Source organism: Oncorhynchus gorbuscha, unplaced genomic scaffold (genome assembly GCF_021184085.1).
Source record: "Oncorhynchus gorbuscha isolate QuinsamMale2020 ecotype Even-year unplaced genomic scaffold, OgorEven_v1.0 Un_scaffold_592, whole genome shotgun sequence".
In the NCBI taxonomy this organism is placed as follows: Eukaryota; Metazoa; Chordata; class Actinopteri; order Salmoniformes; family Salmonidae; genus Oncorhynchus; species Oncorhynchus gorbuscha.
In genome coordinates, this window is record NW_025745428.1 from 72,501 (window position 1) to 100,000 (window position 27,500).

At 39.1% G+C, this 27,500-nt stretch overlaps 1 protein-coding gene and 1 pseudogene across 1 annotated transcript in view; one reads left to right on the top strand and one right to left on the bottom strand.

The window, feature by feature from the left end:
* Positions 1-5,431, top strand: part of LOC124018986 — a 77,566-nt pseudogene extending 72,135 nt beyond the window's left edge.
* A 12,017-nt stretch (positions 5,432-17,448) lies between these two features.
* The window catches only part of LOC124018977 (retinoschisin-like), a 13,810-nt gene continuing 3,758 nt past the window's right edge, over positions 17,449-27,500 (bottom strand). The window contains exons 4-6 of the mRNA XM_046334307.1: positions 19,292-19,433; positions 18,617-18,812; positions 17,449-17,813 (exon numbers count right to left, since the gene is read on the bottom strand). Coding sequence (XP_046190263.1) covers positions 17,661-17,813; positions 18,617-18,812; positions 19,292-19,433 — 491 coding nt within the window. The 3' untranslated portion in view covers positions 17,449-17,660. The remainder of the gene's footprint in view (positions 17,814-18,616; positions 18,813-19,291; positions 19,434-27,500) is intronic.

The window sequence follows — 27,500 nt, forward strand, 5'->3', positions numbered from 1 at the left end:
AGAGAGAGAGAGAGAGAGAGAGCTAGAGGGATGCAGAGAGAGAGAGAGAGAGAGAGAGCTAGAGGATGCAGAGAGAGATAGAGGATGAGAGAATGAGAGAGAGAGAGAGCTAGAGGGATGCAGAGAGAGAGAGTTACCAAGAGAGATAGAGTTAGAGAGATGTAGAGAGAGAGAGAGTTACCAAGAGAGATGCAGAGAGAGCACTTTCTCACTTTCTCTGAAAGTGTCTTCTTCTCTTTGTGTTGTGTTGCAGTGCCCTCTCCCAGGCCAGACAACTCCTCGTCCTTCCATGACGGTGGGGCTCAGAGGGAGAGCAGAGGACCGCCGGTGCCAGGGGACCCAGGTGTCATGAACAACCACTCCAAACGCCAGACTGCCTTTGACTGGTGAGCTGTCAATCACTGGATATCATCTACAATGAATGAACGAAAGAACGAATGACATTGACTCCTGTTGAGTGTGGGATGAGCAATCTCCCTGAGGTAATGTCTAGGCTTTAGCTCAGCGAGCTAACACAGTGTTGTGTGTCCCGGTAACTGCAGGAGTACTGCAGAAGCAATGGTGATGAACCAACCAGAGCCGGCCAAAGAGAAGGAGAAACAGGGCTTCTTCAGATCGATGAAGAAGAAGAAGAAGAAACCGACCAATCCCGTGAGGTTTCCTCTCTCAGTCACACATAGACATTCATCTGATTAATCCACAGTGCAGGTTTACAGCTTTACATGTTGGATAGAACTCCAACATTACACATTTATATACTCTACGTTTACCTGTCTAGCATCACTTCAGTTATAATGAGTAAACTCCTGAGTAAAGGGAAAGAGAGAGAGTGGGAGAGAGATGGAGAGAGAGACGGAGAGAGAGAGAGAGAGAGAGAGAGAGAGAGAGAGAGAGAGAGAGGAGAGAGAGAGAGAGAGAGAGAGAGAGAGAGAGAGACGGAGAGAGAGACGGAGAGAGAGACGGAGAGAGGGAGAGAGAGAGAGAGACAGGGAGAGAGAGAGAAGAGAGAGAGTGGGAGAGAGATGGAGAGAGAGAGAGAGAGAGACGGAGAGAGAGAGAAAAGGGAGGGAGGGAGGGAGGGAGGGAGGGAGGGAGGGAGGGAGGGAGGGAGGGAGGGAGGGAGGGAGGGAGGGAGGGAGGGAGGGAGGGAGGGAGGGAGGGAGGAGGGAGGGAGGGAGAGAGAGGGAGGAGGGAGGAGGGAGGGAGAATGAGAGAAAGAGAGAGAGACAGGGAGAGAGAGAGAGAGAGAGAGAGAGGAGAGAGATGAGAGAGAGAGAGAGAGAGACAGAATGAGAGAGGGAGAGAGAGGGAGGGAGGGAGGGAGGGAGAGAGGGAGGGGAGGGAGGGAGGGAGGGAGGGAGGGAGGGAGGGAGGGAGGGAGGGAGGGAGGGAGGGAGGGAGGGAGGGAGGGAGAGAGAGAGAGAGAGAGAGAGACGGAGAGAGAGAGAGAGGGAGACGGAGAGAGGGAGGGAGAGAGAGAGAAAGGGAGAGAGAGAAGGAGAGAGAGAGGGAGGGAGAGAGAGAGAATGAGAGAGAGAGCGAGAGAGAGAATGAGAGAGAGAGCGAATGAGAGAGAGAGAGAGAGAGAGAGAGAGAGAGAGAGAGAGAGAGAGAGAGAGAGAGAGAGAGAGAGAGAGAGAGAGAGAGAGAGAGAGAGAGAGAGAGAGAGAGAGAGAGAGAGAGAGAGAGAGAGAGAGAGAGATGCCAGAATGTAGCTCCCATGTGTTTCTGTTATTGCTGCTGCTTTTCCATCTTCATAAACATGAAACCATGTGTGTATATGTGTGGGGTCTTCAAAGAACAACACAGGTGTGTCTGTTTCCCAGTGTGTTATCCACTACTGGAGCGTTGTGTATCCTGTATTACAGACAGACAGAGTCGACGATGGAAGGAACCCCGCATCAAGAAAGGCCTTTTCCCTCTGTTTAACTCAAAGAATAGCTTAAAGCATACATCCTCTCAGAAAGCTCTTCCCGTAGTGCCCTCGCCCATGCTGCAGCATCAGTCTACCACACCCTACTCTACCTCACCAGTAAACTACAAGCCTCTATCATGACGCATGCTATTTTACATATGTGACAGGCTAGGAAGCAGAGGAAACACTGACCAAAACTATGGTTCCTAGTTCCTACCCTGTCACACAGACATGCAGTGACAGTACTCTGTGTGTCAACTACTGTGGAGTCATTCATTCATCTGTTATTGTTGACATGAACATCGACGGACATTTCTAGTTCATACCACCACAACAGCTACCAGATCTGTGAACTGTAGTACGCTGGCCTATAATCAGATCTACAACACACTGCTGTAAGCAGATTGCATGTAGGTCAGCCTGTTCTAAACTGGTCTGGGATCAGGAGCTAAAGTTAAGTAGGCTACGTCCTGAGGGCTGCTTCTCGAAGCAAATGTCACCACACCAGATCTCTCTCTCTCTCTCTCTCTTCTCTCTCTCTCTCTCTCTCTTCTCTTATTCTCTCTCTCTCTCTCTCTCTCTCTCTCTCTTCTCTCTCTCTCTCTGTTCTCTCTCTCTCTTCTCTCTCTCTCTCTCTCTCTCTCTCTCTCTCTCTCTCTCTCTCTTCACTCTCTCTCTCTTCTTTCTCTCTCTCTCTCTCTCTCTCTCTCTCTCTCTCTCTCTCTCTCTCTCTCTCTCTCTCTCTCTCTCTCTCTCTCTCTCTCTCTCTCTCTCTCTCTCTCTCTCTCTCTCTCTCCCTCTCTGTCCTCCCTCTGGCACTGTGTACAGTATGTAAGCCCCCCAGCCCAGCCCATCAGGGCCTCAGCCTCCTCTCTAAAACAGTCCTCTACAGCAGAGGAGACCATCTGGTCCTAGTGGTGCAAGGCAAAGCCAGCCATCTCAATCTCAGCTGTTCACGTCTACATAATAGTGACTGGTTAACCAACAGTAGTTCTGTTTGCATACATTCTGCTCAATGGGCTGAATAGACAGTCCCTCAGTAGCCAATAGAGTTTCAACTGTAAGTTACAGCATTGAAAATGTGTCCGTGTTTCTCTGTCAGAGATGCCTGAGATGGACAGGAGTCACTGGACCATGGTCATCCAGAAATGTACTGCCAGTGGGTCTCACAGTCACTACTTCCTGGGTTTGAGAGCTGGTGTGCTGGTTGGTTCCTGGGTTCATTCCATGTGATGTCAGTGATGTCACCGTCTGCTTTGATATTAACAGCATGAAGCATCTGGTGCAGTTCAGGAGGAGGAGGAGGAGGAGGAGGAAGGAGGAGGAGGAGGAGGAGGAGGAGGAGGAGGAGGAGGAGGAGGAGGAGAGGAGGAGGAGGAGGAGGAGGAGGAGGAGGAGGAGGAGGAGGAGGAGGAGGAGGAGGGAGGAGGAGAGGAGGAGGAGGAGGAGGAGGGAGGAGGAGGAGGAGGAGGAGGAGGAGGAGGGGAGGAGGGAGGAGAGGAGGAGGAGGAGGAGAGGAGGAGGAGGAGGGGAGGTGGGGAGGTGCATGGAGGACCCACAGCCATCCAGAGATGTGCCTGTGATGCCTGCTCATCATATTTGCACGCTGTGTTACCCACAATGCACTCGGAAAGTGTCCACTAGACCCCAGATGCAGTCAGAGCAGATTCCTTAGCCTTTTCCCCTCTGGAGGTCTAGTGGATGGGGTGTTCAGGCTTATTGAAATGTCCTGAGTCCATCGTTCTTGACTGTGTCAGTGTTAACCCCCCTTCTCCCCCACCTTTCCTGTTGTGAAATGGCAGGTTCCTGGTGATGGCCAGGACAACCTGTTTATCCAGAAGGGGACCAAGTCCTCGTCTTCCTCTCACCACGGCAGCCGGCGGAGGAACCGCGAACGCTCCCGGGATAAGGATCGTGAACGCGAGCAGAGCCGAGATCGCGACAGAGAAAGAGAGCGAGAGAGGGAGAGAGGGAGACAGAGAGAGAGAGTCGGTGACTGGCCTCAGGAGAAACAGGTGGATTCACAGTCACACTTCATTTATGTTTACTGGTTGAACTGAATTTTCAATTCACTTCCTGAATTTCCTGAATTCTCAACTGAATTGTTGTTTTCCACCTTGGTGTACCCGCTTAGTGTTCACAAGCTTTGTGGTGATCGTTTTCTATGCCTCCCCTTAGAACCAACCCCTGAAGTCCCTACGCAGGCTCCTGCACCTCTCCCCTCCTCCTCTTCCAGCCAACCCCCTCCTCCTTCCGACCTGCGATTCCAGCACCTCCCCAACCCCCCCACCTCCTCCTCTAAAGGGGGAGTGTTCAGCGACGGGAGAGGTGACGGCAGGTCCCACCAGGGACATCCTAGCAGCAGCAGCTCCAGCTCTGGTCAGTCTAAGAGCCACAGGAAGCAGAGTTACCCTCTCCCGGGGCAGATACAGGGGCAGATGGAGTCCAACTGGCACGCGGCGGCCCTCGCCAGGGCAGAGGGGGCTCAGCCGTACCCCGACCAAATGGTCGCTAACGGGCCCACCTTTACCAGACCGTCAAGGTCACGGATGCCAAACCTCAACGACCTGAAAGAGACAGCCCTGTGAGGAGAACATGGAATTAGAATTCTACCACATGGAATTAGAATTCTACCACATGGAATTAGAATTCTACCACATGGAATTAGAATTCTACCACATGGAATTAGAATTCTACCACATGGAATTAGAATTGTGCCACCCATTGACTTGAATGGGGATATCCATTCTAGGAAAAAATGTCTATGGAGGAGACGTCTCTCTGCCCTCAAGGGTCGTCATGTTGATTAGGCACCAAAATGGAACAAAACAGACTGAAGCAGGGAGGGACAAGATGGACTACTGTCCGATGAGAAACGCTTATTTTTTTGTGGTGCGTTGCGAAGCGTTTTGTAACGTTTTCAATTGTGTGCCCTAATGAATAGGACTCTGGGCTCTCACTACTGCCGCCTGCTGGCCGCCAGACGCACATAGGACTATAGTTCAGAAGGTTATACTGTATCTCTCTAAGTTCAGGACTATATGACTGAACTGGGAGGTGGACTGACTGGCTGTAAAAATCTGACCTTTTTTGATGCTTCAAACATTTGATAGAATTTGTATTGATATTATATTATATTATTCATGAAATTCCTTTTATTTGATTTAAATTAAATGACTTTATTTAACGAGACGTAGGCCTAAATGGAGATTTAATAAGTATTGTAGAATTAATAATTGTGTAATATTGCAAGAGCTTTAACAATAAATGTAAAAAAGATTATGAGATTCTAACTATATATATATAATAATAATTCAATATATTTAATTGTGGAGGTTTTTCATAATTTCTATTGATTGTTGTTACAGTAAAGCCTGTTTGTTCTGTCTGTTTACTTTGTGTCTTTAATGTATTTATTGTATCTGATTTGACACAGAGTTATGGAGAGATATGTACGACAGATGGACAAAGACAAATGATATAAAGTTATAATGTATGATAAAATAATGAGATACCTATATGGCTCAGGGTTGTCAAGTTTTTAAAGGTAATCATTTGCCACATCATCTTGACACACATGTGTCGCCTGGCCCCAACTCATATGGTCGATGGTCAGTTAGCACAAACAGATGGGAATGTACTGTAAGGTACTGTTTGTTGTAAAGGGTCATTCTGCAGTACAGTAAACATGACAGTCACACCCGCTGATCTAGTTATTAGAGACTCCAGGCCCCATGTGGAGATTCCTGTTGTTTCCTGATGAAGGATACACACACACACACAAACGCACGTACCAGAGATATCCATAGCAGAGACAGACATACCAGAGATATCCGTACCAGAGATATCCATAACAGAGATATCCGTACCAGAGATATCCATAGCAGAGACAGACATACCAGAGATATCCATAGAAGAGACAGACATACCAGAGATATCCGTACCAGAGATATCCATAGCAGAGACAGACATACCAGAGATATCCGTACCAGAGATATCCATAACAGAGATATCCGTACCAGAGATATCCATAGCAGAGACAGACATACCAGAGATATCCATAGAAGAGACAGACATACCAGAGATATCCATACCAGAGATATCCATAGCAGAGACAGACATACCAGAGATATCCATAGCAGAGACAGACATACCAGATATCCGTACCAGAGATATCCATAGCAGAGATATCCGTACCAGAGATATCCATAGCAGAGACAGACATACCAGAGATATCCATACCAGAGATATCCGCAGAGACAGACATACCAGAGATATCCAAACCAGAGATATCCATAGCAGAGACAGACATACCAGAGATATCCATACCAGAGATATCCATAACAGAGATATCCGTACCAGAGATATCCATAGCAGAGACAGACATACCAGAGATATCCATAGCAGAGACAGACATACCAGAGATATCCATAGCAGAGACAGACATACCAGAGATATCCATAGCAGAGACAGACATACCAGAGATATCCGTGCCAGAGATATCCGTAGCAGAGACAGACATACCAGAGATATCCATAGCAGAGACAGACATACCAGAGATATCCGTACCAGAGATATCCATAGCAGAGACAGACATACCAGAGATATCCATAGCAGAGACAGACATACCAGAGATATCCATAAGATATCCATAGATATCCATAGCAGAGACAGACATACCAGAGATATCCGTACCAGAGATATCCATAACAGAGATATCCGTACCAGAGATATCCATAGCAGACATACCATACCAGAGATATCCATAGCAGAGATATCCATAGCAGAGACAGACATACCAGAGATATCCATAGCAGAGACAGACATACCAGAGATATCCATAGATATCAGAGACAGACATACCAGAGATATCCATAGCAGAGACAGACATATCCAGAGATATCCATACCAGAGATATCCGTACAGAGACAGACATAACAGAGATATCCATAGCAGAGACAGACATACCAGAGATATCCGTATCCAGAGATATCCAGCAGAGACAGACATACCAGAGATATCCATAGCAGAGACAGACATACCAGAGATATCCATACCAGAGATATCCATAGCAGAGATATCATACCAGAGATATCCATAGCAGAGACAGACATACCAGAGATATCCATACAGAGATATCCGTACCAGAGATATCCATAGCAGAGACAGACATACCAGAGATATCCATAACAGAGATATCCATACCAGAGATATCCATAGCAGAGACAGACATACCAGAGATATCCATAGCAGAGACAGACCATACCAGAGATATCCGTACCAGAGATATCCATAGCAGAGATATACTAGAGATATCCATAGCAGAGACATCATACCAGAGATATCCGTACCAGAGATATCCATAGCAGAGATATCTGTACCAGAGATATCCATACCAGAGATATCAGACATACCAGAGATATCCATACCAGAGATAGACATACCAGAGATATCCGTATCCAGAGATATCCATACCAGAGATATCCGTACCAGAGATATCCATAGCAGAGATAGCCATACCAGAGATATCTGTACAGAGATATCCATACCAGAGATATCCGTACCAGAGATATCCATAGCAGAGACAGCCATACCAGAGATATCCGTACCAGAGATATCCATAGCAGAGATATATCCATATCTGTACCAGAGATATCCATAGATATCCATACAGAGATATCCATACCAGAGATATCTGTACCAGAGATATCCATACCAGAGATATCCATACCAGAGATATCCATAGCAGAGACATCCATACCAGAGATATCTGTACCAGAGATATCCAACCAGAGATAGCCATACCAGAGATATCCATACCAGAGATATCCATACCAGAGATATCCATACCAGAGATATCCATACCAGAGATATCCATACCAGAGATATCCATACCAGAGATATCCATACCAGAGATATCCATACCAGAGATATCCATACCAGAGATATCCATACCAGAGATATCCATACCAGAGATATCCCATACCAGAGATATCCATACCAGAGATATCCATACCAGAGATATCCATACCAGAGATATCCATACCAGAGATACCCATACCAGAGATATCCATACCAGAGATATCCATACCAGAGATATCCATACCAGAGATACCCATACCAGAGATATCCATACCAGAGATATCCATACCAGAGATATCCATACCAGAGATATCCATACCAGAGATATCCCATACCAGAGATATCCAGATATCCAGAGATATCCATACCAGAGATATCCATACCAGAGATACCCATACCAGAGATATCCATACCAGAGATATCATACCAGAGACAGCCATACCAGAGATATCATACCAGAGATATCCATACCAGAGATATCCATACCAGAGTTATCCATACCAGAGATATCCATACCAGAGATATCCATACCAGAGATATCTGTACCAGAGATATCCATAGCAGAGATATCCATACCAGAGATATCCATAGCAGAGATATCCATACCAGAGATATCCATACCAGAGATATCCATATCCAGAGACAGCCATACCAGAGATATCCATATCCAGAGATACCCATAGCAGAGACATCCATACCAGAGATATCTGTACCAGAGATATCCATACCAGAGATATCCGTACCAGAGATATCCATACCAGAGATATCCATACCAGAGATATCCGTACCAGAGATATCCATACCAGAGATATCCATACCAGAGATATCCATACCAGAGATATCCATACCAGAGATATCCATAGCAGAGACAGCCATACCAGAGATATCTGTACCAGAGATATCCATACCAGAGATATCCATACTAGAGATATCCATACCAGAGATATCCATACCAGAGATATCCATACCAGAGATATCCATACCAGAGATATCCATACCAGAGATATCCATACCAGACCATATCCATACCAGAGATATCCAGAGATATACCAGAGATACCATACCCATACCAGAGATATCCATACCATACCAGTTTGTCCATACCAGAATGAATGTATCCTTTACCAGAGATACCCATACCAGAGATATCCACACAAGAGATATCCATACCATACCAGTTTGTGCTGTTGGCTTTAAAGGGTAAAATACACAGGCCTGACTTCCTGATATTGGCAGAATGAATGTCATGGATATCTTTATCCCTGCACATTGATCTACAGTACATAGTGTGAACATCAAGGACAAAGTACCAATAAGAAGAAGTATACACACACACACGCACACACACACACGCACACACACACACACGCACGCACACACACACGCACACGCACACACACACACGCACACACACACACACGCACACACACGCACACACACACACACGTGCGCACGCCCACACCTCCTGAACACACCAATCTGACTTTGTCCCAGCCTGCCCCTCAGAAAGATGTCCTCTCCCCTCAAAGCCCCAGACTGCCCCTCAGAAAGATGTCCTGCCCCAGACTCCCCTCAAAGCCCCAGACTGCCCCTCAGAAAGATGTCCTCTCCCTCAAAGCCCCAGACTGCCCCTCAGAAAGATGTCCTCTCCCCTCAAAGCCCCAGACTGCCCCTCAGAAAGATGTCCTCTCCCATCAAAGCCCCAGACTGCCCCTCAGAAAGATGTCCTCTCCCCTCAAAGCCCCAGACTGCAGACTGCCCCTCAGAAAGATGTCCTCTCCCCTCAAAGCCCCAGACTGCCCCTCAGAAAGATGTCCTCTCCCCTCAAAGCCTCAGCCCCAGACTGCCCCTCAGAAAGATGTCCTCTCCCCTCAAAGCCCCAGACTCAAAGCCTCAGCCTGCCCCTCAGAAAGATGTCCTCTCCCCTCAAAGCCCCAGACTGCCCCTCAGAAAGATGTCCTCTCCCCTCAAAGCCCCAGACTGCCCCTCAGAAAGATGTCCTCTCCCCTCAAAGCCTCAGCCTGCCCCTCAGAAAGATGTCCTCTCCCCAAAGCCCCAGACTCAAAGCATCAGCCTGCCCCTCAGAAAGATGTCCTGTCCCCTCAAAGCCCCAGACTGCCCCTCAGAAAGATGTCCTCTCCCCTCAAAGCCCCAGACTGCCCCTCAGAAAGATGTCCTCTCCCAAAGCCCCAGACTCAAAGCCTCACTACAGTCCAGTTCCTCTCCCTCAAAGCCTCAAACAACTGGACATGTGCTGTTCCATGGAGATGTGTTAATAACCAACATTCACTGTATGTATCAGGTGATCCGTTGGATTGTTCTCCATCATATATTTTAATAACGCTTTAAATTGAACATTGAGTTCTACACTAACAGTTGACAGTAATTGAACATTGAGTTCTTACAGTAACGTGAACACGTTCTTTGAAGTAACATTTTAATTGAACATTGAGTTCTACACCAACAGTTGACAGTAACGTTTTAATTGAACATTGAGTTCTACACCAACAGTTGACAGTAACATTTTAATTGAACATTGAGTTCTACACCAACAGTTGACAGTAACATTTTAATTGAACATTGAGTTCTACACTAACAGTTGACATTAAGGTTTTAATTGAACATTGAGTTCTACACTAACAGTTGACAGTAAGGTTTTAATTGAACATTGAGTTCTACACTAACAGTTGACAGTAACGTTTTAATTGAACATTGAGTTCTACACTAACAGTTGACATTAAGGTTTTAATTGAACATTGAGTTCTACACTAACAGTTGACAGTAACGTTTTAATTGAACATTGAGTTCTACACTAACAGTTGACAGTAACGTTGAACAGCTTTGGTCCGTCACCTGTCATTACACCGTCCAGGTTGAATACATGCTTTTCAGTTTGGAAACATCACTTTCAGTGTTGGACTTCAGTTCCACTTTTCTCTTGTTGTCTGCGTTGCATCCTGGTCCTTGTCGTAACCATCGTTCTGTGTCCAATAGAACTCAATGTCTTCCAAGGGTTCTGTGGCAAAAACACTCACAAGGACCAGTTGCAGCGTCTATCATGAAATCTTTACGGTGTGATTTCATTATATTGGGTTTAAGATCACCTTTCATTTAGCCTAGGTGGTCCCCGATCTGTTTGTGCTCTTTAGCTCGATCTGGGACCACCAGGCTATCCCACTAAAGTCTAACCTCAAATAGCCTCCACCTGCAGTTTATGTCTCTTTATGTCTCTGTTTATGTCTCTGTTTATGTCTCTTTATGTCTCTTCATGTCTCTTTATGTCTCAGTTTGTCTCTTTATGTCTCTGTTTGTCTCTGTTTATGTCTCAGTTTGTCTCTTTATGTCTCTGTTTATGTCTCTGTTTATGTCTTTATGTCTCTTTATGTCTCTCTTTATGTCTCTTTATGTCTCTTTATGTTTGTCTCTTTATGTCTCTGTTTGTCTCTGTTTATGTCTCAGTTTGTCTCTTTATGTCTCTGTTTATGTCTCTTTATGTCTCTTTATGTCTCAGTTTGTCTCTTTATGTCTCTTTATGTCTCTGTTTATGTCTCAGTTTGTCTCTTTATGTCTCTGTTTATGTCTCTGTTTATGTCTCTTTATGTCTCTTTGTCTCTTATGTCTCTGTTTATGTCTCTTTATGTCTCTGTTTGTCTCTTTATGTCTCTGTTTATGTCTCTGTTTATGTCTCTGTTTGTCTCTTTATGTCTCTGTTTATGTCTCTGTTTATGTCTCTGTTTATGTCTCAGTTTGTCTCTTTTTATGTCTCTGTTTATGTCTCTGTTTATGTCTCTTTATGTCTGTTTATGTCTCTGTTTATGTCTCTTTATGTCTGTTTATGTCTCTTTTTATGTCTCTTTTATGTCTGTTTATGTCTCTTTATGTCTGTTTATGTCTGTTTATGTCTCTTTATGTCTGTTTATGTCTCTGTTTATGTCTCTGTTTATGTCTCTGTTTATGTCTCATATGTGAGTTGTAGACTCTTTATGTCTCTGTTTATAAGTCTCGTTTATGTCTCTATGCATTTATGTCTCTGTTTATGTCTCTGTTTATGTCTCTGTTTATGTTTCCCATCAATTCCCTTTATGTCTCTTTATGTCTCAGTTTGTCTCAATTTGGTGGCTATGTCTCTGTTTGTCTCTGTTTATGTCTCAGTTTGTCTCTTTGATCTTTTATGGCTCTGTTTATGTCTCTTTATGTCTCTTTTGCCCCCGGTGTCTCAGTTTGTCTCTTTATGTCTCTTTATGTCAGCCCGCCAGGATGTTTATGTCTCTGTAGTTTGTCTCTTTTGTCTCTGTTTATGTCTCAGTTTGTCTCTTTATGCTCTGTTTATGTCTCTGTTTATGTCTCTTTACTGTCCATCGATGTTTGTCTCTTTTCCTGTCTCATCTTTATGTCTCTGTTATGTCTCTGTTTGTCTCTTTATGTCTCTGTTTATGTCTCTTTATGTCTCTGTTTATGTCTCAGTCTGTCTCTGTTTATGTCTCTGTTTATGTCTCTGTTTATGTCTCTTTTGTCTCTGTTTATGTCTGTTTATGTCTCTGTTTATGTCTCTTTATGTCTTTTTTATGTCTCTGTTTATGTCTCTTTATGTCTGTTTATGTCTCTTTTTATGTCTCTGTTTATGTCTCTGTTTATGTCTCAGTTTGTCTCTTTATGTCTCTTTTTTTATGTCTCTGTTTATGTCTCTGTTTATGTCTCTGTTTATGTCTCTGTTTATGTCTCTTTGTCTCTGTTTATGTCTCAGTTTGTCTCTTTATGTCTCTGTTTATGTCTCTTTTATGTCTGTTTATGTCTCTTTATGTCTGTTTATGTCTCTGTTTATGTCTGTTTATGTCTCTGTTTATGTCTCTTTTCTATGTCTCTGTTTATGTCTCTGTTTATGTCTCAGTTTGTCTCTTTATGTCTCAGTTTATGTCTCTTTATGTCTCTGTTTATGTCTCTTTATGTCTGTTTATGTCTCTTTTTTATGTCTGTTTATGTCTCAGTTTATGTCTCTGTTTATGTCTCTTTATTATGTCTCTGTTTATGTCTCTGTTTATGTCTCTTTGTTTATGTCTCTTTTATGTCTCTGTTTATGTCTCTTTATGTCTCTTTATGTCTCTTTATGTCTCTGTTTATGTCTCTTTATGTCTCTGTTTATGTCTCAGTTTGTCTCTTTTATGTCTCTGTTTATGTCTCTGTTTGTCTCTTTATGTCTGTTTATGTCTCTGTTTATGTCTCTGTTTTTATGTCTCTGTTTGTCTCTTTATGTCTCTGTTTATGTCTCTTTGTTTATGTCTCTGTTTATGTCTCTGTTTATGTCTCTGTTTGTCTCTTTATGTCTCTGTTTATGTCTCTGTTTATGTCTCTGTTTATGTCTCTGTTTGTCTCTTTATGTCTCTGTTTATGTCTCTGTTTATGTCTCTGTTTATGTCTCTGTTTATGTCTCTTTATGTCTCTTTTATGTCTCTGTTTATGTCTCTTTGTCTTTTTATGTCTCTGTTTATGTCTCTGTTTGTCTCTTTATGTCTCTGTTTATGTCTCTGTTTATGTCTCTTTGTCTTTTTATGTCTCTGTTTATGTCTCTGTTTATGTCTCTGTTTATGTCTCTGTTTATGTCTCTGTTTATGTCTCTTTATGTCTCTGTTTATGTCTCTGTTTATGTCTCTTTATGTCTCTGTTTATGTCTCTTTGTCTTTTTATGTCTCTGTTTATGTCTCTGTTTATGTCTCTGTTTATGTCTGTTTATGTATCTGTTTATGTCTCTTTATGTCTCTGTTTATGTCTCTTTGTCTGTTTATGTCTCTGTTTATGTCTCTGTTTATGTCTCTGTTTATGTCTGTTTATGTCTCTGTTTATGTCTCTGTTTATGTCTCTGTTTATGTCTCTGTTTATGTCTCTGTTTATGTCTCTGTTTATGTCTCTGTTTATGTCTCTGTTTGTCTCTGTTTATGTCTCTGTTTATGTCTCTGTTTATGTCTGTTTATGTATCTGTTTATGTCTCTTTATGTCTCTGTTTATGTCTCTGTTATGTCTGTTTATGTCTCTGTTTATGTCTCTGTTTGTCTCTTTATGTCTCTGTTTATGTCTCTGTTTATGTCTCTTTATGTCTCTGTTTATGTCTCATTTGTCTCTTTATGTCTCTATATGTCTCTTTATGTCTCTATATGTCTCTGTTATCTCATTGTTATATAATTTACACCTGCTCATTGTTTATGTCTCTTTATGTCTCTGTTTATGTCTCTTTATGTCTCTGTTTATGTCTCTGTTTATGTCTCTTGTTTGTCTCTTTATGTCTCTGTTATCTCATTCTATATTTCCTATGTGGTCCTTCTGTTTATCTCATTGTTATATAATTCCTAACTGATGTTTATGTCTCTGTTATCTCATTGTTATATAATTCCTAACTGCTGTCTCTGTCTCTGTTATCTCATTGTTATATAATTTCTAAGTGATGTTTATGTCTCTGTTATCTCATTGTTATATAATTCCTAACTGATGTTTATGTCTCTGTTATCTCATTGTTATATAATTCCTAACTGCTATCTGCTAAATATGTCTCTATATTCATTGTTATATAATTCCTAAGTGATGTTTATGTTATCTCATTGTTATATAATCTAACTGTTTATGTCTCTGTTATGTCATTGTTATATGTCTCTGTTTATTGTCTATAATTTATGTCTGTTTATGTCTGTTATCTCATTGTTTATGTCTCTGTTTATGTCTCTTTATCTCTTGTTTATGTCTAACTGTTTGTCTCTTTATCTCTTGTTTATAATTCTAACTGTTTTATGTCTCTGTTATGTCTTGTTTATGTCTCTGTTTATGTCTCTGTTATCTCATTGTTATATAATTCTAACTGTGTTATGTCTCTTTATCTCTGTTATATGTCTCTGTTTATGTCTCTGTTTATTGTTATATAATTCCTAACTGCTGTTTATCTCTGTTATGTCATGTTTATGTCTCTGTTTATCTCTTGTTATATAATTCTGTTTATGTCTCTGTTTATGTCTCATTTTATGTCTTTTATGTCTCATTGTTTATGTCTCTGTTGTTTATGTCTCTGTTATGTTGTTATATAATTCTTTATGTCTGTTTATGTCTCTGTTATGTCTTGTTATATAATCTCTTTATGTCTGTTTATGTCTCTGTTATCTCATTGTTATATGTCTAACTGCTGTTTATGTCTCTGTTATCTCATTGTTATATAATTCTCTGTTTATGTCTCTGTTATCTCATTGTTATATAATCTCTGTTTATGTCTCTGTTTATGTCTCTGTTCCTATGTCTGTTGTTATCTCATTGTTTATATGTCTCTGTTTATGTCTCTGTTATGTCTCTAATTCCTAACTGCTGTTTATGTCTGTTATCTCATTGTTATGTCTGTTCCTAACTGTTTATGTCTCTGTTATCTCATTGTTATATATTCTGTTTACTGATGTTTATGTCTCTGTTATCTCTTATTTATGTGTCTCTGTTATCTCATTGTTATATAATTCCTAACTGTCTGTTTATGTCTCATTGTTATATTTATGTCTCTGTTTATCTCATTGTTATATAATTCCTAACTTTTTATGTCATGTTATGTTTATGTCTTTTTATGTCTTGTTATATAATCTGTTTATGTCTCTGTTATCTCATTGTTATATAATTCCTAACTGCTGTCTCTGTCTCTGTTATCTCATTGTTATATAATTCCTAACTGCTGTCTCTGTCTCTGTTATCTCATTGTTATATAATTCCTAACTGCTGTCTCTGTCTCTGTTATCTCATTGTTATATAATTCCTAACTGCTGTCTCTGTTATATAATTCCTAACTGTGTCTCTGTTATCTCATTGTTATATAATTCCTAACTGCTGTCTCTGTTATCTCATTGTTATATAATTCCTAACTGCTGTCTCTGTTATCTCATTGTTATATAATTCTCTGTTTATCTCATTGTTATATAATTCCTAACTGATGTTTATGTCTCTGTTATCTCATTGTTATATAATTCCTAACTGATGTTTATGTCTCTGTTATCTCATTGTTATATAATTCCTAAGTGATGTTTATGTCTCTGTTATCTCATTGTTATATAATTCCTAAGTGATGTTTATGTCTCTGTTATCTCATTGTTATATAATTCCTAAGTGATGTTTATGTCTCTGTTATCTCATTGTTATATAATTCCTAACTGATGTCTCTGTCTCTGTTATCTCATTGTTATATAATTCCTAACTGCTGTCTCTGTCTCTGTTATCTCATTGTTATATAATTCCTAACTGCTGTCTCTGTCTCTGTTATCTCATTGTTATATAATTCCTAACTGCTGTCTCTGTTATCTCATTGTTATATAATTCCTAACTGCTGTTTATGTCTCTGTTATCTCATTGTTATATAATTCCTAACTGCTGTTTATGTCTCTGTTATCTCATTGTTATATAATTCCTAACTGCTGTTTATGTCTCTGTTATCTCATTGTTATATAATTCCTAACTGATGTTTATGTCTCTGTTATCTCATTGTTATATAATTCCTAACTGCTGTTTATGTCTCTGTTATCTCATTGTTATATAATTCCTAACTGATGTTTGTCTCTGTTATCTCATTGTTATATAATTCCTAACTGATGTTTATGTCTCTGTTATCTCATTGTTATATAATTCCTAACTGCTGTCTGTCTCTGTTATCTCATTGTTATATAATTCCTAACTGCTGTCTCTTATCTCATTGTTATATAATTCCTAACTGCCGTTTCGTGGTTATTTGAAGTGAACAATCCTTCACGCCGTCACAGGATTAAAATGGCAGAAAAACACATCAGTTTGAGATGATCCTAAAGTCCAGATGATCCAGATCCTGAATTATAAATCACTTCCGGTTGTTTGTTTGTTTAAAATTGACCTACAGGATTTAATTTGCATGACATCACACATAAACAGCATTATTTATATATGTGTATATTTGGTCTCTGACTGTAAATAATCATTAAAACCACATGGATCTACCCTGTTAACTGGCATGAATTGTTTTTTTGGGGATCAGGAAACGGTTTTCACACATCACAAGTGGAGATTCCTCCAGGTGTATTGTAAACTGGACATCAGAGGACTATTACACAGGAATATTGTTCAATGATACTCCGAAACAAACGAGTACAAGAGTTTGTCTTTATTTCAGGAACTGGTTTTGGTCAACTTTAAATGAATACAATAAAACAAGCAATGAACGATACCTCTACATCACTGATGTCACAAACTACATACACAACACAGCACAGTACAGTACACAACACAGTACATTACAGCACAGTACACAACACAGTACAGTACAGCACATTACAGTACACAACATCCAGTTAACCACAGGACTGGTAGTCTTCTCTTTCTCTGAGCTTTCCTCATCACATAATCATCCCCAATTTCTCTGTGTTTGTCAGTTCACAGGCGTGTATTTATCCACTCTTCCTCACCCAAGTGGAAACACCTGGCCATCCACCCCTTTATGTTCAGTGTAAAAAAAAATAGCATAAATAAAACTGTTGTTGTAACACATCTAATCTGAAAACAGAATGGACCTTTTCACACATATAAACCCCATCCCTGGGAGAGAGATATTACTTAACCGTTTGGGAAAGGAAAGGAAACTAGGGTTTCCAGAGCAGTAGATTCCACCTTGGCATAGGGAACGACCAGGGGAACGACCAGGGAACGACCAGGGGAACGACCAGGGCTCTCCTTGGGCCTGTTCAGGATGGTGTATCATTACAGGACCGTCACATAGAAATATATTGTGTAGAACCAATATGACTTCTAGTCATGTAGAATCATGTCAGTTCTATTCATTACATGTTCTGTCTGAACGTTCCATGGTGTTGTACCCTGCTGAGTGTGACCCTGGTCGTCAGGACAGACAGAATCAGGTACACTTGCTCATGCAGAGCAGCAGCTCCATGCGGATGGCGATACGTGTGTGCCAGCCCAGAGGGAGCAAACGGATGTAGCGAGTTACCATGGGAGGACGCAGGAGGTTCTGAACCGAGGAGGAGCGGTCCGAGTTCCCGTAGAACACCTGAGGAGAGAAACGGAGCAGTGTGAGGAGGAGAGACGACACAGACCACCATGTAGTAAACACAGATGGAGAATCCTGCTGCCAGATGTCCTGCCTCACCGAGCAGGACTAGACTTTACAACTCCTTATACGGAACTGCTACAGAACCCAAAAAATATGGGATCTGATGAGAAGGCTTGATTTTGATATACTGTATGTATAAATCCCAAGACTGTCTTCCACATTATTTTATTACATGTGTAGATCATGTGATGTCATAATGAACCATGTATTGATGTGAAAGCTGACCTCCGACAAAACAAGTCGTTTTAGAAAAACATCCATGGACATTATTACGTGTGTAACCCTTGTGATGTCATAATGAACCATGTATTGATGTGAAAGCTGACCTCCGACAAAACAAGTCGTTTTAGAAAATCACCCATGGACATTATTACGTGTGTAAACCTTGTGATGTCATAATGACCCATGTATTGATGTGAAAGCTGACCTCCGACAAAACAAGTCGTTTTAGAAAAACACCCATGGACATTATTACGTGTGTAACCCTTGTGATGTCATAATGAACCATGTATTGATGTGAAAGCTGACCTCCGACAAAACAAGTCGTTTTAGAAAAACATCCATGGACATTATTACATGTGTAACCCTTGTGATGTCATAATGAACCATGTATTGATGTGTGTATATGAACTAAGTTATGATTGTAAAACAGTTTTGTTCCAGTATCTATTGACTGTGAGTCTCTCTGAATAAGAGCATCTTCTCGGTGACTAAATGTAAAAGGTGTATGATGGACCCACCCTGTTGTTCCCCGTCTGGTCCTTGTAGTAGATCCAGTTGAGATTCTGGTCGGTGCGGTACTGGACGCTGTACTTGGTGATCCATTCGTCAGCGTCACAGCGCCCCTGGGTCAGGATACCAGACACCACCATCACCTCCTTCAGGTCAATCTGCAACCACTGGCTGTTGTCCTGGAACTTAGACAGCCAAGCACACCTGGAGGGGAACCGCCAGGGAAACTATGTTAGCCCGCTGAGCTAAAGACTAGGCAAAAACAATGACCTGGAGGGGAACCGCCAGAAACTATGTTAGCCCACTGTGCTAAAACCTAGGCAGAAACAATGACCTGGAGGGGAACCGCCAGGAAACTATGTTAGCCCGCTGAGCTAAAGCCTAGGCAAAACAATGACCTGGAGGGGAACCGCCAGGAAACTGTTAGCCCGCTGAGCTAAAGCCTAGGCAAAACAATGACCTGGAGGGGAACCGCCAGGGAAACTATGTTAGCCCGCTGAGCTAAAGCCTAGGCAAAAACAATGACCTGGGGGGACCATTATTTTACCAATGAGGTCAGAAGAGCCATTTCCCAAAGGAACACTGAGGTTACTGATTGAGCCAATGTCCTCCTTTACAGGGAGACGGAGATAGAGCCCTACCAGGGGTTGGTCCTGAGGGAGAGGATGGGGCAGGGGACTCACCCAAAGCCCTGGTTGTTGAGTCTGGCATTGCTGGGGAGCCAGGAGGAGAACCAGCCAGTGTACTGATCCTCGTTGGAGCAGCTGATCTGGTCTGGTCTGACTGATCCAGCCTCCAAACCCAGGGGCTTGTGGTATGGACACTCTGGAGAGGAGGAACGCCAAGGTGAGAGACGGAAATCATGGTCGACAACAAGGAAGTAGTTCAAATGTTAACATTGGATGCCAAACAATGGACGTCACACTGATGCTAATTATTTAGTAGTTATCGTCACAGGTCCTCCGATCCTAGGACACGTATCATCTGCATGTACTGTATGCTGTTAGAGACCACATCGTCACTATAGGCTAGCCCAATGGAAGACACTTCTCTACACATCTGCATGTACTGTATGTTGTTAGAGACCACATCGTCACTATAGGCTAGCCCAATGGAAGACACTTCTCTACACAGGAAACACTGTATTCTGAACTGAATTTGAAGGGCTTTGCTGCCTTCAACAAAGGGCAAAAACACCCGCTTGTTGTTATGAAAGACAACACCAGCATACAAGGTCACGTCTGGTCACTGAGGTAGCCTGTGCCTAACGAACCACCACCACATTAATCCTCTCCCTCCAACCCACCCAGCCCCTCTGAGTCCCTGATTTCCTGCTCCATCCAAAAGTAGTACACTATGTAGGGAATAGGGTGCCATTTTGGACTCATATATCTCCAATACTAAATCCTTCTGTTTTAATTCTCCACATTGAAGATAAACATCCATTAGATAAACATCTATTAGATAAACATCTATTAGATAAACATCCAGATAAACATCCATTAGATAAACATCCATTAGATAAACATCTATTAGATAAACATCCAGATAAACATCCATTAGATAAACATCCATTAGATAAACATCCATTAGATAAACATCCATTAGATAAACATCCATTAGATAAACATCTATTAGATAAACATCCATTAGATAAACATCTATTAGATAAACATCCATTAGATAAACATCCAGATAAACATCCATTAGATAAACATCTATTAGATAAACATCCATTAGATAAACATCCATTAGATAAACATCCATTAGATAAACATCTATTAGATAAACATCCATTAGATAAACATCCATTAGATAAACATCCATTAGATAAACATCCATTAGATAAACATCCATTAGATAAACATCCATTAGATAAACATCCATTAGATAAACATCCATTAGATAAACATCCATTAGATAAACATCTATTAGATAAACATCTATTAGATAAACATCCATTAGATAAACATCCATTAGATAAACATCCATTAGATAAACATCCATTAGATAAACATCCATTAGATAAACATCCAGATAAACATCTATTAGATAAACATCCAGATAAACATCCATTAGATAAACATCCATTAGATAAACATCCATTAGATAAACATCTATTAGATAAACATCCATTAGATAAACATCTATTAGATAAACATCCAGATAAACATCTATTAGATAAACATCCATTAGATAAACATCCATTAGATAAACATCCATTAGATAAACATCCATTAGATAAACATCCATTAGATAAACATCCATTAGATAAACATCCATTAGATAAACATCCATTAGATAAACATCCAGATAAACATCCATTAGATAAACATCCATTAGATAAACATCTATTAGATAAACATCTATTAGATAAACATCCAGATAAACATCTATTAGATAAACATCTAGATAAACATCCAGATAAACATCTATTAGATAAACATCCATAAACATCCATTAGATAAACATCCATTAGATAAACATCTATTAGATAAACATCCATTAGATAAACATCCATTAGATAAACATCCATTAGATAAACATCTATTAGATAAACATCCATTAGATAAACATCCATTAGATAAACATCCATTAGATAAACATCCATTAGATAAACATCCATTAGATAAACATCCATTAGATAAACATCCATAAACATAGATAAACATCCATTAGATAAACATCTATTAGATAAACATCCAGATAAACATCTAGATAAACATCCATTAGATAAACATCTATTAGATAAACATCCATTAGATAAACATCTATTAGATAAACATCCATTAGATAAACATCCATTAGATAAACATCCATTAGATAAACATCCAGATAAACATCTATTAGATAAACATCCATTAGATAAACATCCATTAGATAAACATCCATTAGATAAACCATTGATAAACATCCATTAGATAAACATCCAGATAAACATCCATTAGATAAACATCCATTAGATAAACATCCATTAGATAAACATCCATTAGATAAACATCTATTAGAAAACATCTATTAGATAAACATCATCTATTAGATAAACATCCATTAGATAAACATCCATTAGATAAACATCCATTAGATAAACATCCATTAGATAAACATCCATTAGATAAACATCCATTAGATAAACATCTATTAGACATCCATTAGATAAACATCCATTAGATAAACATCCATTAGATAAACATCCAGATAAACATCCATTAGATAAACATCTATTAGATAAACATCTATTAGATAAACATCTATTAGATAAACATCTATTAGATAAACATCTATTAGATAAACATCCATTAGATAAACATCCATTAGATAAACATCTATTAGATAAACATCTATTAGATAAACATCCATTAGATAAACATCCATTAGATAAACATCCATTAGATAAACATCTATTAGATAAACATCTATTAGATAAACATCTATTAGATAAACATCTATTAGATAAACATCCATTAGATAAACATCCATTAAACATCCATTAGATAAACATCCATTAGATAAACATCCATTAGATAAACATCCAGATAAACATCCATTAGATAAACATCCATTAGATAAACATCCATTAGATAAACATCCATTAGATAAACATCCATTAGATAAACATCCATTAGATAAACATCCATTAGATAAACATCCATTAGATAAACATCCATTAGATAAACATCCATTAGATAAACATCCATTAGATAAACATCCATTAGATAAACATCTATTAGATAAACATCTATTAGATAAACATCCATTAGATAAACATCCAGATAAACATCCATTAGATAAACATCCATTAGATAAACATCTATTAGATAAACATCTATTAGATAAACATCTATTAGATAAACATCTATTAGATAAACAAACATCCATTAGTAGAAGAGCACAGCAGATGGTTGGCTGCCACATCCTAACAGAGGGGGGACACAACTGCAAATCATTTTTAGACTGTAAATTGACTGCAAGAAGCCTAAACAGGTAGAGTATTTTGTTTGCATGAAACAATCATTTCAAAGCTTGCTTACATCAGTATACAATCACGTCTCTCTATTATGCAGAGGAACTACGGAACACATTTCTTCCATTAAAATCACCTGGAGCTGATTTCCTGCTGTTACAGTCTTTTATGTCCAACAATGAGGGGCCAAATAGAACCACCTGTTAGTAGTATAATAGTATGAATAGTAGTAGTAGTATAATAGTAGTACTAGTAATAGTATGAATAGTAGTAGTAGTATAATAGTAGTAGTAGTAATAGTATGAATAGTAGTAGTAGTAGTATAATAGTAGTAGTAATAGTATGAATAGTAGTAGTAGTAGTATAATAGTAGTAGTAATAGTATGAATAGTAGTAGTAGTAATAGTAGTAGTAATAGTAGTAGTAGTAGTAGTAGTATAATAGTAGTAGTAATAGTATGAATAGTAGTAGTAGTAGTAGTAGTATAATAGTAGTAGTAGTAGTAGTATAATAGTAGTAGTAATAGTAGTATAGTAGTAGTAGTATAATAGTAGTAATAGTATGAATAGTAGTAGAATAGTAGTATAATAGTAGTAGAAGTAGTATAGTAGTATAATAGTAGTAGTAGTAATCAAATCAAATTTATTTATATAGCCCTTCGTACATCAGCTGATATCTCAAAGTGCTGTACAGAAAATAGTAGTAGTAGTAGTATAATAGTAGTAGTAGTAGTAGTATAATAGTAGTAGTAGTAATAGTATGAATAGTAGTAGTATAGTAGTATAATAGTAGTAGAAGTAGTTTAGTAGTAGTAGTAATACTAATAATAGTAATAATACTAATAGTAGTAGTAGAATAATAGTAGTTGAAGTAGTTTAGTAGTAGTAGTAATAGTAATAATAGTAGTAGTAGTATAATAGTAGTAGTACTAGTAGTATAATAGTAGTAGAAGTAGTATAGTAGTAGTAGCAGTAGTATAGTAGTAGTAGCAGTAGTATAGTAGTAGAAGTAGTAGTAGTAATACTAATAGTAGTAGTAGTATATTAGTAGTAGTAATAGTATAGTAGTAGTAATACTAATAGTAGTAGTAGTATAGTAGTAATAGTATAGTAGCAGTAGTAGTATAGTGGTAGTAGTAATAATACTAATAGTAGTAGTAGTAGTAGTAATAGTATAGTAGTAGTAGTAGTAGTATGGTGGTAGTAGTAATAATACTAATAGCAGTAGTAGTAGTAGTAATAATACTAATAGCAGTAGTAGTAGTAGTAATAATACTAATAGCAGTAGTAGTCGTAGTAATAATACTAATAGTAGTAGTCGTAGTAATAATACTAATAGTAGTAGTAGTAGTAAGCACTAATAGTAGTAGTAGTAGTAATAGTAGTAATAGTAGTAGTAGTAGTAATAATACTAATAGTAGTAGTAGTAGTAGTAGTAGTAGTAATAGTATAGTAGTAATAATAGTAGTAGTATAGTGGTAGTAGTAATAATACTAATAGTAGTAGTATTAATATAGTAGTAGTAGTATAGTAGTAGTAGTAGCAGTACTAATAGTAGTAGTAGTAGCAGTAGTAATAATAATAGTAGTGGTAGTAGTAGTAGTAATAATAATAATAGTAGTAGTATAGTAGTAATAGTAGTCGTAGTATAGTAGTAATAGTATAGCAGTAGTAGTAATAACGATACTAATAGCAGTAGTAATAATACTAATAGTAATATAGTAGTAATAGTATAGTAGTAGTACTAGTAATAATACTAATAGTAGTAGTGGTAGTAGTAATAATACTAATGGTAGTAGTATTAGTATAGTAGTATTAGTATAGTGGTAGTAGTAATAATACTAATAGTAGTAGTAGTAGTAGTAGTAATAATACGGGTAGTATAGTAGTAGTAGTATAATAGTAATAGTAGTAGTATAGCATAGTAGTAATAATACTAATAGTAGTAGTATAGTAGTAATAATACTAATAGTAGTAGTATAGTAGTAATAGTATAGTAGTAGTAGTAGTAATAATAGTATAGTAGTAGTAGTAGTAATAATACTAATAGTAGTAGTAATAATACTAATGGTAGTAGTATAGTAGTAATAGTATAGTGGTAGTAGTAATGAAACTAATCGTAGTAGTAGTAGTAGTAGTAATAATATGAATAGTAGTAGTAGTAGTAGAATAGTAGTAATAATACTAATAGCAGTAGTATAGTAGTAATAATACTAATAGTAGTAGTATAGTAGTAATAATACTAATAGTAGTAGTATAGTAGTAATCGTATAGTAGTAGTAGTAGTAGTAATAATACTAATAGTAGTAGTAATAATACTAATAGTAGTAGTATAGTAGTAATAATACTAATAGCAGTAGTAGTAGTAGTAATAATACTAATAGCAGTAGTAGTAGTAGTAATAATACTAATAGCAGTAGTAGTCGTAGTAATAATACTAATAGTAGTAGTAGTAGTCAGTAGTAATAATACTAATAGTAGTAGTAATAATACTAATAATAGTAGTAGTAGTAGTATAGTAGTAATAGTATAGTAGTAGTAATAATACTAATAGTAGTAGTAGTAGTAGTATAGTAGTAGTAGTAGTAGTAGTAGTAGTATAGTGGTAGTAGTAATAATACTAATAGTAGTAGTATTAGTATAGTAGTAGTAGTATAGTGGTAGTAGTAATAATACTAATAGTAGTAGTAGTAGTAGTAATAATAATAGTAGTGGTAGTAGTAGTAGTAGTAGTAATAATAATAATAGTAGTAGTATAGTAGTAATAGTATAGTAGTAGTAGTATAGTAGTAATAGTATAGCAGTAGTAGTAATAACAATACTAATAGTAGTAGTAATAATACTAATAGTAATATAGTAGTAATAGTATAGTAGTAGTAGTAGTAATAATACCAATAGTAGTAGTGGTAGTAGTAGTATAGTAGTAATAGTATAGTGGTAGTAGTAATAAAACTAAGAGTAGTAGTAGTAGTAGTAATAATAATATGAATAGTAGTAGTAGTAGTAGTAGTAGTATAGTAGTAATAGTATAGTAGTAGCCTGCTGTTTGACTCTTTGGAACCAGTATCAGGATGCGTCCCTATGGCCCATAATAATCTGCTCCAAAGAAGTGTATTGGAGGGAATAGGGATTCATTTGGGATGCAGCCCAGCCTCTCCTATCCACTCTGCTGTTTGAACAGGAAGATAGAGGAGGATCTGATCACCCAATCAACACCTTTCCTTTTTATAAGTGTGAGAAGGACAGACGTCCTATTTTGGTCCTAGTAATCTGTGCATCACAACCCTGTTCTAGTAAAGGGATAATCCTGCTAGCATACTGCACAGTACTGTCTGTCTGTCTGTCTGTCTGTCTGTCTGTCTGTCTGTCTGTCTGTCTGTCTGTCTGTCTGTCTGTCTGTCTGTCTGTCTGTCTGTCTGTCTGTCTGTCTGTCTGTCTGTCTGTCTGTCTGTCTGTCTGTCTGTCATGTGATCACAGCCTGTGTGAAGTGGGGCAAGGAGGCTCCATCTGCTGATTAATGACATTCCACCTGACTGCAGGCACAGACTTGTTCAGGTTCCAGCTCTGTTAATGACATCCACACTGCACACACAGACTCACCAGCACACACACACACACACACACACACACACACACACACACACACACACACACACACACACACACACACACACACACACACACACACACACACACACACACACACACACACACACACACACACACACACACACACACACACACACACCTCTCAGCCCCTACAAAGATCTCAGCTTCCAATCAAATTAAATTAAAAACAATATTGATCCATTCCAATTGAATACATACAGTAGACCTATGGTAACTATGGTAACTCAACATACCGATATGATGTTCATTTAGTTGATACTTCTACATCCAACTGTGATTGGATGTCTGCAAGTCTTCTGTAGAATGTTTCCAGTCTATAACCATTGATGTATGATGCACACCCAGCTTACCGTGCCTAAAGTACTGACGACTACATACAGATCATGAGATCATAGACCAGAGACAGCTACATGTAGCACCTAGCTACTAAACAACCAGATAGACTGAGACAGAGACAGCTACATGTAGCACCTAGCTACTAAACAACCAGATAGACTGAGACAGAGACAGCTACATGTAGCACCTAGCTACTAAACAACCAGATAGACTGAGACAGAGACAGCTACATGTAGCACCTAGCTACTAAACAACCAGATAGACTGAGACAGAGACAGCTACATGTAGCACCTAGCTACTAAACAACCAGATAGACTGAGACAGAGACAGCTACATGTAGCACCTAGCTACTAAACAACCAGATAGACTGAGACAGAGACAGCTACATGTAGCACCTAGCTACTAAACAACCAGATAGACTGAGACAGAGACAGCTACATGTAGCACCTAGCTACTAAACAACCAGATAGACTGAGACAGAGACAGCTACATGTAGCACCTAGCTACTAAACAACCAGATAGACTGAGACAGAGACAGCTACATGTAGCACCTAGCTACTAAACAACCAGATAGACTGAGACAGAGACAGCTACATGTAGCACCTAGCTACTAAACAACCAGATAGACTGAGACAGAGACAGCTACATGTAGCACCTAGCTACTAAACAACCAGATAGACTGAGACAGAGACAGAGCGAGACAGAGAGGCAGAGACAGAGAGGCAGGAGAGAGAGAGAGGCAGAGAGAGAGAGACAGGAGCGAGAGAGAGATAGAGAGGCAGAGAGGAGAGGAGAGGCAGAGAGAGAGAGAGGAGAGAGAGACAGAGAGGCAGTGAGAGAGAGACAGGAAGAGAGAGAGAGAGAGGGAGACAGGGGACAAAGAGAGACAGAGAGATAGACAGAGACAGAGAGAAAGAGAGAGGGAGAGGGAGACAGGTAGACAGAGAGAGAGACAGCGAAAGA